This window comes from Paroedura picta, chromosome 6 (genome assembly GCF_049243985.1).
Source record: "Paroedura picta isolate Pp20150507F chromosome 6, Ppicta_v3.0, whole genome shotgun sequence".
In the NCBI taxonomy this organism is placed as follows: Eukaryota; Metazoa; Chordata; class Lepidosauria; order Squamata; family Gekkonidae; genus Paroedura; species Paroedura picta.
In genome coordinates this window covers 74,869,379-74,887,745 of record NC_135374.1, presented here as the reverse complement: position 1 = coordinate 74,887,745, position 18,367 = coordinate 74,869,379, and the positions used below count along the sequence as shown (strand labels likewise).

Here is an 18,367-nt window from a genome sequence, read left to right as displayed (position 1 = left end):
AGTTGCAAGACAATAAAAATTTCACATTTTCCATTCAGAATTTGAATTCTTCAATTAAACATGTACAAATATGACATTTATAATAAATCTATAAGCAGGGTCACAGAAGGCTAAGCCTAAGCCTAAGTAAAATATATGTTATAACAAATTAACAATCAGCTAGATTTTAAACTGCTGAGGATTTGTCATTTTTCCAGATCTCATTCTCAGAAAAAATAATATCCTAACAGAGTACAGGAATTTAACTAGTAATACTTAAAGGATTAGATAAGCTAAAATGATAATTCTTGTTTTAAAATTCAATTATCAGCAATGGATTTGGTGCTGCTAAACAGTAACTCTTGACAGAATAGACAGTTACTCAAGAAAAAATTAGAAGGGGCCTAGGCTTCAACATGGCAATAAAATTTAAATGTGTAGGTCTATTCATTTCAACAGAACTCAGGACTGGTTTATGTTACACTGGATATGAAAATACTGTTACAATAACCTGTGGTTATACTCTTCTTAGGATGACCAAGCACAGCAGATAATACCAGTATTCCAGTTTCTACACTAGGCTTTCTTGACTAGGGGTTTCTTGATGGCTCTGAAAGGGTTTCCTGAATGGGTGGGAGTTAATTTTTAATATATGCTTAAATTTTGTTGGATGATACAACCATATATGGTCACACAGACACTCCCCTCCCCCAAAATGTCTGATGATGGTCCTGGATCTGGTAGGAAGGGGGGTCCTGGGTGTGTGTGTACACAAGCTATGCTTCCCAACCATATTCTGCATGATTGTGCCACTTCTGGGGTTTCTCAATGCCTGAAGACTGTTTCAGTGGTTTCTCAACAGTAAAAAAAAAAGTAGAGAAAGGCTGTTCTACACCATACATTTTTATTGGTAATCAGTTATCCTAATGGGGAGGGTATGTGTATGCATGCAAATTCAGCATGGCATAGTGGTCAGATTAAAATCTGAGAAAGCCCCACTCTGCCATGGAAGCTTATGGCAGATAGAATCCATGTAAACCATTTGGGTTCCCCATTAGGAAGGTGGGATATAAATAAATGAAGTAAATGAAGTGCTTGCCCACTATCGTCCTCAGAATCATTTTCAGGATGCTTCCTACTTTTCAAAAGCAGCTCTAAGAAATCCACTCATGAAGATTCAACATGTTTGCCACAATCCTTCCAGCCACATCAGTTTATATTTCAAGTTAATACTTGAAACAGAATGCAAATTATGTTTGAGAAAACACAAACTTTTGAGACTTCCAGGACTGGCTACAGTTCTTTACAGAACTGTAAGCAATAAAGGAAACCCATGCTGAAATTCTGTAAAAGTCAGTTCTTTGCAACAGCTGTTATCACCTGACTTTTAGGTGATAATAACTGCTGTAAAATTATAAAGTTGGCTTTTTCTCTTTAGTTCAATTTGTTGATACAGGTAGATTTCCGAAATCAGTAAATAAAATGAGATTTTAACTCAGGAGTAAATTAAATTACTGTAGATTTTGGTGGATGGATTTCATAAAAATGAGTCGTTCAACAAAAAATGTTGTCATAAAGATGTGAAGACCCAGCATTAATGATGTATACATTTAAAAAATGGGCTTTGAAAGGGGTGGCAGGCAGGAGGACGTGAGAGGGGGGCCATGGCTCCCTTTGGCCCACAAAGCAGGCTAAAGGAGAGGAAAGGCCCCCCCCCACCAGTGGCAACAGGGCTTTGGGGTCCGCAAGGAGGCTGCAAACTCCCCCCCCCCAGCTCCCTCCCAGCAGGAGCATACCTGCGGGCAAGCAAAACCCTGTCACCGCCTCTCTCCTTGTGGGCCACAATGGAGGCCGCAGCCACAGGGCTTCTAGGAGGCCATGGAAGGAGGGTGGGAGCTGGAGGAGGGCCAATCAGGGTGGACCTGGGTGGACAGGGCCCTGGACAGTCTCCACCCAGGAGGCTGTTTCCCAAATATATAACTGAGCGAAATAGTATTAAATATTAACTGTTTAAAGCTGGTCAACACTGAAACTACTGTATAATATATGGGCTCCATACCACCTCAGGAATATGTAGCCTCAGTACATAAAATCTCCATATGATATGTGAACTGATTGCAACCATATTTTACAGACTGAGGGACCAAACCTACTGAGGGAGTGTCAAAGTTATTGTTAAAATAGTGTTCTAGTTGGTATGGTATTGTTATATTGTTATATTGATTTTGAGAGTGCTCTATGTAAATGTTTCAAAATGTTTTATGTAAACCGCCCAGAGCTGTAGGGAAGGGTGGTATAAAAATCTAAACAAACAAACAAATAAATAATAAATAAAATAAATAAATATATGTTCATTACACCTTATAGTCCTGTTATCATTTGATCTGAATCACCTAAACACACAACAGTTCTCAAGAGCAAAAGTTCGTCCTTCCTTTTTCACATCCATCTTTTCAGTCTAGGATTCAGATGTTCAGTCTGCCTTCTCTAACTAGATAAATTCACTTTTATCATACTTCAAGTATAGTGAAGGGCCACACTTTAGTATTAAAAGGTCCTACCATGCTTCCAAAGTATTTTTTATTGTAGTGCTGCCACATAACCTATTTGGTTATTCAAGCAATTGAAATGGTTTGAAATTTTTTAGCTAACCATGAGTTCCAAGCAATAAACAGTTCTATAAGATTATGAATAAAACCCTAATAAAACCCATATACTAAAATACAACTTTCCAAACATACACATACTTGTTCTTCAATCCATCTCTTTGAATGGACACAATTAAAATTAGTTCAATACTTATCAGAAAAGCAATATTGGAGCTTCAACTGCCACCAGATTCCCAACTTTAGAATTCAACACAAAAGAGGCAAATTTCACAGCATGGTAAACAAATGTAGTACATTTTCATAACTTAGGTGGTTTACCAGCATATTAAAGAACAGACAGTATTCATGTGAGAAATTATACCAAATGTGTTATGTAGTAAGAATTTAATTCCCTTTGAATAACATCAAGATTGCAATATTAAATACTGAGGAGACACAAACAGAGTCCAGAATTTGTAAATATTTATGACCGTGTTAGTCTTTATTGAACTTTTTAGGTGCACCACTCCCACTCAAGCTGGAAAAGCTCATTCCTTTAGTTGATCTGTTTGTTAATTAGTGATAAAGATTATTAAAATTTCACATTAATGTCTTAAATACTCCAAATCAGACTGTACTATATGTCTCTCCAGTTGTACCTTATAATTTGTGGAATTTAAGTTCAAAATAAAACTTTATTCTATAACATAAGTTTTTTTGTAATGTAAAAATATTCTAAGTATGTATCAACATAACTATTTGCCATTTATTCTTGCAAGGGCAACCCTAAACTTTCAAAATGTTTTAATTACAAGAGAACAGTGCAAGTCTTCCAAATCAATGAATAACTTGAATTTGGTGCCACCCAGTGTTTAACTTCAGCATTACCACTACCAAATACAGAATAGCAATTCAAACATACATAATTTTTAAAATTTATTCTCTCCACTATGGCAAGTTTATCTGTGAGAGGAAATTTAATATCAAAAGCAGTATAAAAGTAACATGCACCTAAACTTAAAAAGCATATCCAGGCCTTATGAACTTTAATGAAGATCCCTGCCCTTTGCGATTATCAGAATCTTACAAGTTGACTTCAAGTTTAAAGGACAACAGGAAATGACACTGCACTGGTAGATTCAACACTAACCTGAACTGGGTGTTTAATCAAAATACATGATAATTAAAGGGCAAGTAATTATTTTTTTATTTGAGAACACAGGTTTAGTGAAATTTAGTGGCAAAAACAGATGAAGCAAACATGGGAGCTCATAGTAAATATATTTACACTCAGATGTAAAAGTCTAATTGGTAGAGAGACAAAAATAGCTGAAATATTTCATTTCCAAGTCCAACATTATCTGTTTCTTAAAGAAATATAAATACTTAAACATTGGGCAATAGATAGTTTTCCTGTAACTACAAATGTTATGCAGTTTCAGTCTTAAGGATAGGGACTTGAAACAAAATAATTCTTGAGGTGGAAAGTTGGAATGTATACCTCCCAGTTCCATTTAGATCTGTAAGTAAAAGAGCGATATAATTACATTATCAGGACAATGAATCTCAACTCAGTATTATATAAAGTAATTACATTTACAGCTGATTTGATTCTTAGCCTCCTATACCATTTTTATAAAAACTGTCTTTGTATCAATTACCTAGTAGATAGGACATGTGCAATTCTCTCCCATTGAGTTCAGTGATAGAGAAATCATTAACTTCATTTATTTGCCGTTTAAGGCCAGACCTTTTGCTGAGCTTCCATTTCTACAATTGAAAAATAATTACTATCTACATGATTTGGCAAGTTCAACAACAGGGATCCTAAAGTACACTATAAAAGACACGTATTGCATAACTCAAATGCAAGGAAATGGATTTGTATCCATCTGAATAGACATTGGAATACCGCTGGATAAACTACTAAGCAGCTAGCAATCTGCGCAGGTCTAAGATGAGAAGTTTCAATGTTTTTGCACAATTTCCTAGAACCACCATGTGAATAGTTGAATACTTCCAAGAACAATACTTACATCATCGATATCTTCATCATCATCTCCAATATCATCAAACTGGATTTCATCATCGTCACCAGGTCCAAATGTGTCCGTTTCATTAATTTTGGCTAAATAAGAGAATTATCGTAAGCACCCGATAAGAATTTCCACTGGACGTTTCCCCTTGTTCTCAAAGCCCTCTGATTTGTGCTTAAGAAATTCTTACCATGCTCTGGAAGTTCTCCATATGCCTTCAGACTTCTGGCTTCATCTGCATTGTATTTTAGAATAACATCAGCCTTGTTATCCTAAAAAAAAATAATAATAAAGTGCTTTCTAAGTAACATTTAAAAAGAGTTTCTTCCAAAAGCACTGCCACTTTAACATGTATAAGCACTGTCATTTTTAAGCAGTTACTCAGCATTTTATATGTGCTTTCACTGGCAAAAGTACAACGTATCCTGACTCTAAAATAACACACAAAGTAAAAGCATTATTTGTTGCAACCAATTAAGATCACTGGTGGGGGAAAGTGCTATATGGCAACCAGGTAGTTTTCAAGACATGAGAAGAACAGAGGTGTTTGCCATTGCCTGCCTCTATATAACAACCATGGAATTCCTTGGTGGTCTCCCAATCCAAGTACTAACAGGATTGACCCTGGTTAGCTTCTGAGATCTGATGAGACTAGACTACCCTGGGCCAACCAGGTCACGATTACATTTCTAAAAACCTGAATATTGATAGGTTTTGTACTATAATTTGTGTTATCAAAAGACCTAGTATTATGTGGTGGCTAAGACACTGAGTTGTGTACAGTTTTGATCTTCCCACAAAGTCACTAGGAGGTGAGATTCCCCCATCCGAGATTTCCATGATGAAAAAATACACTATTCGCTTTCTGTACATGGTGGTAGAGTAACTATGATAATTAAGATAAAGCATTTTGAACACTCAAATGCTATGCTAATGCCAAGTAAGCTCACTGTGTCAATTTCTGATAGTTTGCCATTATAAAATTACAGTGTAATCTTAAACAAAGTTACTCTAGGATAAACTCATGAAATGAAGTGTGTTGATTTTCCTTTCTTCCATAGCTTCAGTCTGTCACAAATACCTTGAGCAATGTGGCTAAGGGATAGACCTGTGCTACAGAGATCTATATTCTTAGTGGGCCTACAGACCCTTCCCATTTACTTCCTCCCATTCTGTTCATACCCACACCTGGCATGAAACTGAAGTTCTCGCTAGTGAACAAAAAGCAGGGTGGAGCCAAGATGGGTCACTGATAGAAAGGCTCTCCTTATGTTTTCATGCTCCATAGCCTACTGAAGCCTATTGTACTTGCCCCTATATGCAGGCAATGGAGCTGGGCTTTAGCAAGCAAGATCTTGGCCAGTATTACTAGCATCACCCAGTGAAAGCAACACTGCCTAACAAAATGATTCTTAAGGATCTTAAAGCAAAACCCTTACAAACTGTCTTTGATCCAAATATGACCCACTTTGAATTGCAAATTATTAGTAATTTGGGCTTTAAACACAACTCCACACAATTAGCTAATCTACTTCTCCCCAAGCCATCCTTTGAAATGGGGAGCATATAAAATATATTCATACCATGGCACAATATTATTTTAGACTTTATAAGAGATACGTTGTTTACATACTGAGTTCAGTATTAGATAAACAAAACAAAGCAAAGAATATTCACCTGGTAATCTCTTAAACCCACCAAAATGATATCTGATGTATTTATCCAAACCTAGAACAAAAACAAAGCAAGAAAGTGAAGACTTAAAAAATCTTACCCATTTCTAATTAAAAATTTAACACTAAGTAAGGCAAAATTTTTGCTGAAAGGTAACAAATGCTGGATACAGCCAACTTTTTTCTTTTTTATCCTCAGAGAAAGAAATGCAGCAGCCAGAGAGGGGTGGTGGGGATAGATGCTGCAAAATGAATTGGGGGGGGAGGTCATTAATTTAAAATTAATGACTGGGATGACTTAAGGAATAATCAGAAGAGAAGGGGAAATGCACTATTTACAACATTTATATCCTACTTTTCTGCCCAATCAGGGCAACCTGATTTTGGGGAAATGTTCTTGAAGCGGATCTTGAGTTGGGATCTAGAAACAAAAAGGAACTGCTTTCCTCTTTTCTGGTGAGGACCTACTATCGTAAGCCGCACCAAGACCTTTTTGGAGAGGGACAATCTAAATATCCAAGGAATAAAATAAATTTTAAAAAATATTCCAGGAACAGGGAATCGCTTTGCAGACAGGATGAAAGTGAGAGCAAATAAGTGCATTAGGAAATTTCGAGATCTTAGCAGCAACAGGAACTGTGAACCACCATGGAAAATATAAACAGAAAACAGTAGGCAAGCTATAAGGGATAACAATTGAGAAGAAAGTGATCAAAAGGAAGCAGAAATGGTAAAGCAAAGTGAAAAATAAAAATAAAAACAGCAAGGATCATGGAAGCTCATGAAGTAGATTATCAGTATCAACCCATGTACATGTAAAGAAATATATGAAAGAATCTCTTGATTTGACCAAATGGAAACGGGTTTTTTTAGTCTTATAAGACTAGTTACAACTTAATACTGACCAACAGGCAAGAGTTGGTGGATGAGGTGAAGGAGGTGGGGACCCTAGAGGGAAGTGACCATGTCCTTATAGAATTCCTTTTGAGATGGGGAGCCAAGGAAGCTTGTAGCCAGGCGCGGATGTTGGATTTTCATAGGGCAAACTTTAATAAACTCAGAGACATGATGAGTGTCATACGATGGATGAGAATACTGGAAGGGAAGGGAGCATGTGAAGGGTGGGCGCTACTCAAACAGGAGCTATTGCATGCTCAATCAATGACTAGCCCAGAAAGACGAAAACACTGCAGGAGCTCTAAGAAGCCTATTTGGATGAACAGAGAACTTCAAGAGAAACTAAGAAGGAAAAGGAAAATGTTCAGGAAATGGAGGGAAGGACAAAGCTCTAAAGAAGAGTACCTACAGGTTATTAGGCACTGTAGATCAATCATCAGAAAGGCCAAAGCTGAGTGTGAGCCAAGATTGGCCAGGGAAGCCCATTGTAACAAGAAAAGATTTTTCAGTTATGTGAGGAGCAAACGTAAAGTAAAGGAGGCAATAGGCCCACTGTTGGGTGCAGATGGACAAACTCTAACGGAAGATGCACAGAAAGCAGAAAGGCTTAGTGCCTATTTTACATCTGTTTTTTCCCACAGGTCAAAGGGTTTAGGCACATCTAGAGATGGCAGTAGCCAAAGGATAGTGTCTGGGTGGCAGGTTAACATGGATAGAGAGGTTGTCGAGAGGCATTTAGCTGCACTGGATGAGTTCAAATCCCCTGGGCTGGATGAAATGCACCTGAGTGTGCTCAAAGAATTTTCCAGTGAACTTGTACAGCCCTTATCCATCATCTTCGGGACCTCTTTAAGGACTGGAGATGTCCCGGAGGACTGGAAGAGAGCAAACGTTATTCCGATCTTCAAAAAAGGGAGGAAGGATGACCCGGGAAACTACAGACCAGTGAGTCTGACCTCTGTTGAGGGGAAGATAATGGAGCAGATATTAAAGAGAGTGATCTGCAAACATCTGGAGGACAATTCGGTGATCCAAGGAAGTCAGCATGGATTTGTCTCCAACAGGACTTGCCAGACCAACCTGGTTTCCTTTTTTGACCAAGTAACAGGTTTGCTGGATCGTGGAAATTTGGTTGATGTTATTTACTTGGATTTTAGTAAAGCTTTTGACAAGGTTCCCCATGATGTTCTGATGGATAAGTTAAAGGACTGCAATCTGGATTTTCAGATAGTCAGGTGGATAGGGAATTGGTTAGAGAACACTCAAAGAGTTGTTGTCAATGGTGTTTCATCAGACTGGAGAGAGGTGAGTAGCGGGGTACCTCAGGGCTCGGTGCTCGGCCCGGTACTTTTTAACGTATTTATTAATGATCTAGATGAGGGGGTGGAGGGACTACTCATCAAGTTTGCAGATGACACCAAATTGGGAGGACTGGCAAATACTCCGGAAGATAGAGACAGAGTTCAACGAGATCTGAACACAATGGAAAAATGGGCAAATGAGAACAAGATGCAATTTAATAAAGATAAGTGTAAAGTTCTGCATCTGGGTCAGAAAAATGAAAAGCATGCCTACTGGATGGGAGATACGCTTCTAGGTAACACTGTGTGTGAACGAGACCTTGGAGTACTTGTGGATTGTAAACTAAACATGAGCAGGCAGTGTGATGCAGTGGTAAAAAAAGCAAATGCCATTTTGGGCTGTATCAACAGGGGCATCACATAAAAATCACAAGATGTCATAGTCCCATTGTATACGGCACTGGTCAGACCACACCTGGAGTACTGTGTGAAGGACGTAGATAAAATTGAAAGGGTACAGAGAAGAGCGACGAAGATGATCTGGGGCCAAGGGACCAAGCCCTATGAAGATAGGTTGAGGGACTTGGGAATGTTCAGCCTGGAGAAAAGGAGGTTGAGAGGGGACATGATAGTCCTCTAAGTATTTGAAAGGTTGTCACTTGGAGGAGGGCAGGATGCTGTTTCTGTTGGCTGCAGAGGAGAGGACACGCAGTAATGGGTTTAAACTTCAAGTACAAACTTCAAGTAAACTTCAAGTAATATAGGCTAGATATCAGGAAAAAAATGTTCACAGTCAGAGTAGTTCAGCAGTGGAATAGGCTGCCTAAGGAGGTGGTAAACTCTCCCTCACTGGCAGTCTTCAAGCAAAGGCTGGATACACACTTTTCTTGGATGCTTTAGGATGGTTAGGGCTGATCCTGCGTTGAGCAGCGGGCCTGTATGGCCCCTTCCAACTCTATGATTCTATGATTCTATGAATATACTGGACGGACTATTAAGGAGCAACTATACAAAGAGGTGTGCTTGAGAACAGAGGATAGCAGCCAGACAGAAATTGACTCAGCATGAGAAGGGGGGGGGGGGAAGAGAGGAATGATAAATGAGATGGGGAAGCAAAGTCAGCGAATTAAAGTAACCAATCCTAGATTCAAGGTGGAGAGAAGGAGAATCAATTTGAAAGGGAAGGGAAAGTGTCAAGGAAGGGCACATGGAAATTCACAGATCTTGTCAATATTTTCTGAAGATACTGGTATAATGTTGAGACCAGGATGAAAAATGTGAGTCAAAGAGACAGAAATGACCACAGACGTTCTGACTTGCAAATACAAAGCTTCCATAAAGTACAGGAAAGACATGAGCAAAATTCAGTTGAGAACACACAAACCTATAATGAAAACTCATAAAGCTTTTAGACTCAGCAGCCCTGGAGGGAGACACCAGGTGACAGAAAACATGGCTGCTGGTTTTCATTATGTGGTCTTCTATTTGAGCAGGCCAGTCATCATCATCATCATCACACAGAATAAAATGCTAAAGCTTTCCAGAAGATGCAAAGTGTATGGAACACACCCCTCCCCTCCCCTCCCCTCCCCTTTGAGCCAGCATTTCCCACTCAAATGGGCATGTGATGGAGATGGGAAGTGCGTTCCTCCTTAAGTTTTCCTTTCACCACTGTGCAGTCCACATGGAAGGAGAAATGCATACCTCGACAGATAACTACCTGATGAACTACCGTTACAGGTAAGCGCACCCCTGTTTTCACTGTTGTGTCTTTTGTGCAGTTCCACAGGGGAGAGCGGCAAGCTCATTAATTGAGGAGGTATGTGTGTGATGGTTGAAGGCATCATGGGAAACTGATACTGCTAAGATGGCTAATGGCCCCACTGAGGCATATACAGTGGACTGTATGGTGAGCAGCAAGGAAAAGGAGTGCTGGCCACATTACATTGCACTAAAGCGTGGCCAGATGAAATACCCATTGGAGAGAGAGCAGATATGACTGAGGGCGTTCAAGTCCTTTTCTCTGGAACAGTGGCTGCTTCTCAGATTCTGCCCTTTTACTCCAGGATTCCCTTCATGGTTGACTTTATGGGTAAACAGGCAGCAAGAGTCAAACTATGGTGTGGTGCCCCTCCCCAAAACTCAGCAGAAGGGTGTCATGCTCACAGTTCTGGACCATCTTGATCCTACATTCTTTGTATTTCTTGATTGAAAAATTTTACCAGAGAATTTTCTGAATATCTTCCTAAGGTAAAAGCCTTCGGGGAGGGCGGTATATAAATCTAAATAAATATAAATCTAAATGAATAAATAAAAAGCTTCAGACCTCTCATTATGGCAGCAAAGAGAGAACTGAGGAAGGAATGCTCTTCCTGACCTCATCACATGCCTGTCTGGGCAGGAAATACGAGCTCAAGATGAAGGGGAGAATGCCAAACACTCCGAATCTTATAGAAAACTGGGACTGGCTTGCACAATAGCACATGAAACTGTGCAGAAAAGACAGTGATGAAATAATGTTGTTAGCAAGGCTTGTGTGCTGTAAGAAGTAAGAAGTCCCTTTTCTTAGAAGTACCAACAAGCCAGGACACTCTGGGTCATTTCACAGACATACCAAAGAGATTGTCAGTGGAAACCACCAGCTATATATAGCCCACATGTAAACAATTTTCAGTTTATTAATACAGCCAAACACAATCCAGAATCTTACCTAAGCTGTTAAAACCTTTGGTAAGATATACATACATAAACAGCATCTCTAAGAGTTACATATCCATGTACAGTTGAATACATACTTGAACATACCTTTTTCCTCAGCTTTCCTCTGATATGACATAACCTCTTTACACCATCAAAACATAATGCCTCCAGTCGCCCATTTCCCAACATCTTGATAACTTGGGCATACTCTGAAAGAAATTATGGACCAATTCAGCCAAGACAACTGTACACAAGAATCAAGAGATATATGTACCACTATAACTTACACTTTTCTCCAGTAAAGGGTAGTGAGTTATTTAAACCAGAGACTAACAAGTAGACAGCTGACTTGAATATTACAAACTACACAAAGCCAAAATTGAGGTTCCAGCATCAGATGCCCACAGTGATTATCACAAGACTCCTGGATCCACTATCCCACCTTGATTAATCAACCCAAAAACAATTAATGAACTTAATAGATGGCATTTACAACGAGAACAAAAGCTGTTGCAGAATAAGAAAAGAATACTAGGAAAACAAGGCTGAGTTTTAAAAAACAGCAGTCAATTTGTTCAAATGAATTTCTATTTGTACGGATTGCCTATGAGGCATCATGTTAGTATCATCATCATCCCACATAAAAAAATGACCACCTTTCCAAAGATCTGCCAAATCTCTGATTGGCACTCACTGGGGAACACCCTCCCCCCAATAAGCTGATGGCAGTTCCACAGTGAGAGCCAATGAAAGGCTCTTCCCTGCCCCTTGCTCCTCCTATGGTGTGTCATATCCTAGCACTTGCAAAACTGAAATAGGAGGGGTAGGACCCAGTGAAGGACCAGACACAAAGCAAGTAATAGGGCACTGGGATACCAGTATGGTGTATCAAATAGGGTCTTATAAGGAGTCTTCAAATTTCAATAGTTCTTTAATGTTCAGAATATCAAACAAATCCCAACGCGTTTCACTGTGTGGCTTTTTCAAGGGGCATAAATTTCATTGTTGTCAACAAGAAACTTCAGTTTAGAGCAGTGGTCCCCAACCTTTTTATCACCAGGGACCAGTCAATGCTTGACAATTTTGCTGAGGCCCGGGGGGTGGGTAGTCTTTTACCGAAGAATCATCACCGCCACCTAAGCCCCTGCTCTACTTGCTTTCCCGCTGGTGCTCCTGACTTCCCACTGCCCACTGGGGGGCGCTGCCAGCAGCAGTTGTGTAGTGCCACACCGAGGGGGAGCCCCAGCCATGGCGGTTGCTGGAGAGCACCAAAGGTGAGCCGGCAGCAGAGTGGCAGGGCAGCTCCCAAGGCTGCACCCAGGGAAGAGGATGAAGAGGAGCTGCGGCCTCGGACCAACTGATCCACGGACCGGTCCCTGTCCCTGGACTGGGGGTTGGGGACCACTGGTTTAGAGAAACAATTTCTTAACAGAGAGTAAGACTGCTACTCCTAGCTTAAGGTGTTCCACTGAAGTCTGAAGCCTCCTTAGAAGTCTGTTGATTAAGTATACTGTAAGATTTGATACACCATACTGGTACCCCAGTGCCCTATTACTTGCTTTGCATCCCTGCACTTGTCATGGGGTGGACTCGGTGGCAGGAGGTAAGGCGGACAGCTGGCAGTAGCTGTCCAGCTGCAGTCCATGGCCTCCTGGCCATTGATAGGACAAGGAGGGCTGTCTGGTTTCACTACACACCTAAGGCTTCTGGCTGCAGGGAGAGCTGGGAAGGGGACATTTGGCCCAGCTTGGAGCTTGGCCCTCCTTGTCTGCAGGAGCAAGGGCAGAGGGCAGCAGGGCTCCTGCAAAGCACTGCTGACTAGTGTGATGAACTCGGATTCATGACAAGGTTTCACCTATGTCCCCCGGGAGTCTCCCGGGCTGTGGCCATAAAGTAATAAAACCGCTGCTGGCCCTGGCCCTCCTTCGCATACCAAAGTGTCTGGTTGATAGAGAGTGTTATCTTTTCCTGTTCTCAGCCTGCTCCTAATGACCTTGTAGTGTCTGCAATGTATCAACCCTGGTAATCATCCTACTTCAAAGGGAGAGCCATCTGGGCCCGCTGGGAACCAACTTCCCTTCCTGCCTAGGTACCCCTCGTCCCCCTTCCTCTATTTGGTCTACTGTATAAATGCCCTTTGGGGTTTATTGTGCTTTGTCTCTGCCAAGATGTTTGCTTCAACGAACTTTGCTTGTAGTGCCTTTGTGCTAGACAAGGTCTCACTGGGGTGCCCTGTGCCTGGTCCACAACACCTAGACAGCAAGCTTAACTGCCCTGCCCTGTGGGGCCCTCCTGTCCTATGGCCCATTTTCAAAATGGGCTTTGATACTAGTAAACTATAAATTACCTAACTGCCACTCTGCAACCCAATCAAGGTAGGTGATTGAAATATTTTCAAATATTAACTGAAATGATTTTATGCCTTCATGGATTAAAAGCATGCACTCTTATCATAAGCTTTGACACCAAGTTAAATGGCACGGCAGCACACTCCACCCCACGTTACAGCCTGCCATTCTACTCCACCTTCCGCTCCTGTTGAGTGAGGATCCCCATAACATTGTGGGTGTGGTGACCGCAGTAGGATGGGGTAAGCAATCTTCCACTTCCACAAATACCTCTGCAAACTGAATAAAACTGGATCTAAGAATATAAATCCAGGGATATCTGATACTCATGAAAACCCTACCAAGGTAAAAGAAAATCAAACAAGTGCCTGACTGAAAAAGAACATCAACAGAAATTAAAAATGGAACAAGGTATCCAAAATAGTACCATCACAATCAAGGAGGGCATTAACAAACAAGTCTCAAAGAATCAAGGTTCATCAGACTCAAAATGCTGCTATATTTTGTGTCTCATGAACCTTGACTCTTAAGCATACTTTCCATATTTTTATTATTTTATTATTTAGATTTTTATTTCCAACCACTACCAAAGCCGGCGGGTTACAAACAGCCCATCCATAAAACCCCAATAAAACGCTATTAAAAATATCAAAAAAGGCATAAAATTACAACATATTAATAAGGAACATGGCAGTATAAATTAAGTACCCCCCCCCCGAGTAATAACATCCAATAGAGGAAGTTGCGAGAGGGAGCACTAACCCAATGCCAATAGATGACCCTGGTGTACTACTGCATTAGCACCAGGGAGGGGAGCGGCCAACCAGATCTTCCACTCAGATCCCGGCCTCAACCATAAACTTGGCGGAAGACCTCCATCTTGCAGACCCTGTGGAATGTGGAAAGCTCCCGCCGGTCCCACAGCTCTTGCGAGAGCTCATTCCACCAGGTAAGGCCCTGGCCAAGGCCAAGTGAGCTTCTCTAGGGCTGGGAACAACCAACAAGTCAGTACCTGTAGAGCACAAGGCCATGGAGGGGGCATAGGGCAACAGACAGTCCCTCAGATATGTGGGACCCAGACCATGAAGGGCCTTAAAGGTTAAGACCAAAGCCTTGAACCAGATCCAGGCTGGAACCAGCAACCAATGCAGCTGCCTCAGCACAAGCTGGATGTGGGCCCTCCAAAGTGCTCCTGTGAGGACCCTAGAAGATACATTTTGCAACAGCTGCAATTTCCAGTTCAAGGACAAGGGCAGGCCCACGTTAAAGAGCATGGAGAAGAGCACTGTGCCCTAAGGCAGGGGTAGTCAGAGTCACCTTTATTTTTTGAGAAGAGTCTTATACAACTATAGAGCAGGGGTAGTCAACCTATGGTCCTCCAGATGTTCATGGACTAAAATTCCCACGAGTCCCTGTCAGTGTTTGCTGGCAGGGGCTCATGGGAATTGTAGTCCATGGACATCTGGAGAACCACAGGTTGACTACCCCTGAGAATTGACAACTCATCCCCCACAGCCACCATCTGGGTCCGGTTATGGAAAAAGGAATATAACCAGCTAAGAACTGTGCCCTGTATCCCTGTCCCAGCGAGGTGGTGTGCCAGCAGTTCATGGTCCACCACATCAAAGACATATCTAACAGAACAAGCACAGCCAACCCACCCTGATCCAGCAAGCAATGGAGATGAGGGCAACCAGTACCATCTCTACCCAGTGGCCAGGATGGAAGCCAGACTGATATGGATCAAGAGCCAAAGAATACCAGGAGCTGGTCTGCTATGGCCCTTTCAACTACCTTACCCAGAAATGCCAAATGCAAAACCGGGCAGTAGCTGGCTGGGTCCCACAGCAACGGTTTCTTAAGTTTTAACTATCTGCATTTACATTTGAAGAGCAGGAAACCAGATCATGTTGAACTATGGGAAATCTGTCAGAGCTTCCTTAACTCCAATGCAATTATAAGCAGTTACTCCAATCTAAACCCACAGAAATCCATGGTCTCAAATTCCAGCATCTGCTATAGAATTGTACTATAAAAAAAATCTCCCTAAAGCAGATAAATACTGAAAACTAGACGCAACCAATGTCTGATGTACTCTCTCTCTCTCTCTCTATACACACACATATATACTTATACACACACACACATGAATAAAGGAGTAAGGGCTGTGTGGGAGGAGTTAGGACGGGCCCTGTCCGGGATAAAAACTCGGAGGGGCCAATCAGGAGCCGCAAAGCGGCTCCTGATTGGCTCCTCCGAGTGTCCATCCCGATCCAAGCAGCCCACGCTTGGCTCCTCCGAGTGTCCATCCCGGCCCAAGCAGCCCTCCGAGTGTTCATCCCGGCCCAAGCAGCCCACGCTTGGCTCCTCTGAGTGTCCATCCCAGCCCAATGATTGGCTCCTCCAAGTGTCCATCCCAGCCCAAGCAGCCCACGCTTTGCGCGGCTCCCCATTGGCTGCTTCACCCGGCCAGGGAATCTGGCCGGCTGCTCCAGACAGCCACGGGTGGGGGGTGGGCTGCTCCGCCGGCCGGGAAAAGGCTTGAGAGAGCCGTGGGTGGGGGGTGGGCCGAGCTGCCTTCTCCCAGCCGGCGGAGCGGCCTCGGCGCGTCAGACGCGCCAAGGCTGCTCCGCCGGCCGGGAGAAGGCTCGAGAGAGCCGCGGGTGGGGGGTGGACAGAGCTGCCTTCTTCCACCCAGCAATTGGCCCTATTTCGCCCCCGTAGCGCTCACCCGCTGCCCCCCCCCCACATGCTACCGCTCCCCGGGACCGCCTCCCCGCCCTCTGCGCCGACTTGCCATTCGGCCGGGGATCGCCCCAGACTTGCTGCCATGCCGGTCGCCTGCATGACCCCGCTTCCTGCGTCCGCGTCCCCCCCCCGCCTTCCCATCACCTTTCCTCTCCTCCAACGCCTGCCTGGCACTTGCTGGCCACCGGGGTGGGCTGGGCCCGTTCCTGTCCCGGCCCCTTCCAGCCTCCCTCCTAGCGCCCATTGCATTTCGGACTGCAATGGGCTATATTTCTAGTAATAAAATGAAACAACAGAAAATGATATCTCACCTTGTCCATCTTCTTTGAACACCAGCTCTCTTTTTTCAGATTCATTCTCATTCTTGCCTCTTCTTCTGTTTTTACCTCCCTTACCTAAATTAAGAAAGTGACAACAGTCACATTTTAAAAACCAGTATGAAAATCAGCATTTGAGACTGTTAAGAGACATGTTTGCAAAAATGTGCAATAAAAATATGTGCGGTTTTCCAGATAGTTTAGGAATACATATAAAATTACCATCCGATCAACCATGCTCCTTTAGTCAATTCAAGTTGATTTAACATTCTGAAGTTGTTCTCCAGGTGCTGCAATAATACTACTTATAGCAGTGTAAAATATCTGCAAATGCCCCACAGTAAAAATATATGGCCTCATACCCTAAATTAGGACTCAAAAATATTTCTGCAATTTCCAGTATATATTAATGATGAGTAATCAGCAAGTCCAGTTCACTGTCTAGAATACTTTTGTCTTGGACTCTGACACAGATCCTACTATTTTACTAGTATATAATTTTCTAGCGCCATAATTGGTAGAGATTCACATCATAAACTGGACAGCTTCTGTCTATTCACTGGCAGTCTTCAAACAAAGGCCGGATACACACTTTTCTTGGATGCTTTAGGATGCTCTGGGCTGATCCTGCGTTGAGCAGGGGATTGAACTAGATGGCCTGTGTGGCCCCTTCCAACTCTATGATTCTATTCTAGGAGGTAAGAGAAAACATACTTCAAAAGTCGCCTGTCTTAAAATTCTTTAATAAGTTGTTTACTGTTACCCATCCTCAGAACTTCAGCGTAATGAGACCAGACAGCATACATCTCAATACAAACATGTATGACTATCCCAAGAAGAAAACTCGTTAATAAAGAAGTATAACCAAGCAGTCTCTCCACAGGGAACTGCTTTCCCAGACAGCTGTTTGAGAAAAGGCAAGTTTCCTTTGATAAGCAAAAAACAAATATATACAAATTAACGGGGGGGGGGACTGAAATCAGGTGAACAAGTCCTAATAATAGACTGCTAGTAAGTGATTAACTACTAGGTGAACAAAAAGCATTGGAAACCCACAGAATTTCAATGCACAGGCCACAAAATGCCTATAGAACTTTAAGTTGTCTTATACAGATTCAGATCATTTGTCCAGCGAGGTGAGGAACATCCACCTCAGTCAACAGCACCTCTTCTGAATCCAGGCCGAGCAAAGTCTTCCTGAATACCCAATACCCGAGAGAGGATTTTTTTTTTTTAAGAAAAGAAATCTAGATCGGACGGTGACTGAGACGAGGCCCTTGTATAGCCAAACACAAAGGAAGCGTGCGGAGTGGGAAAGGCACACAGCGACTTGAACTAGGCCCCTCTCAACCCACAGGGAAAACCCCGAGCGAGGAAGGGCAGCGAAGGGGCGCTGCTTTCACACGGGAGGAGGAGGAGGCAGAAAAGCCCCCCGCCCAGCAGGAGCGACCCCCATCCCAGCTACGCAGCCGGGGGGGCGGCGGGCGGCGGTCTCGAGCGGCCTCCTCACCTTTATTCTTCGGCATGACGGCAGCGGCGAGAGGAAGACGGCCTTCCCGGCGTTCCTGGGTGAGGTAAAAGGAAGCAGCGAAGAGGAGCGCGCCGAGCAAACGTGACGCTGACGCGTTTCTCGCGACGCCACCCACGCAAGGCTCTTCCGCGGCCTTCCGGAGCGAAGAAAGGGCGGGCGGGCTAATCGCTCCTCTTCGTCGTCGCCGCTCCCGGCATCCCCTTCGCTCGCGAAGTTCCGCCCGCCGCCGGTTAGGGGCTCCAGCGTTCT

At 42.9% G+C, this 18,367-nt stretch overlaps 1 protein-coding gene across 1 annotated transcript; it reads right to left on the bottom strand.

The window, feature by feature from the left end:
* Positions 1-3,040: 3,040 nt before the first annotated feature.
* Positions 3,041-18,342, bottom strand: EIF1AX (eukaryotic translation initiation factor 1A X-linked). Its single transcript, XM_077343069.1, has 7 exons — positions 18,098-18,342; positions 16,582-16,665; positions 11,280-11,383; positions 6,281-6,331; positions 4,794-4,875; positions 4,604-4,695; positions 3,041-4,087 (listed from the first exon to the last, which is right to left on the bottom strand). The coding sequence occupies exons 1-7, from the start codon at positions 18,111-18,113 to the stop codon at positions 4,082-4,084; spliced, it is 435 nt and encodes a 144-aa protein (XP_077199184.1). The 5' UTR covers positions 18,114-18,342; the 3' UTR covers positions 3,041-4,081.
* Positions 18,343-18,367: the final 25 nt, after the last annotated feature.

Excerpts from the sequence above, each read along its gene's own strand:
- EIF1AX (XM_077343069.1), bottom strand. Across the intron at positions 11,384-16,581 it reads GTTCAAAGAAGATGGACAAG|AGTATGCCCAAGTTATCAAG; the intron begins GTGAGATATCAT and ends AATTTCTTTCAG. Across the intron at positions 6,332-11,279 it reads GAGGAAAGCTGAGGAAAAAG|GTTTGGATAAATACATCAGA; the intron begins GTATGTTCAAGT and ends TTTTTGTTCTAG.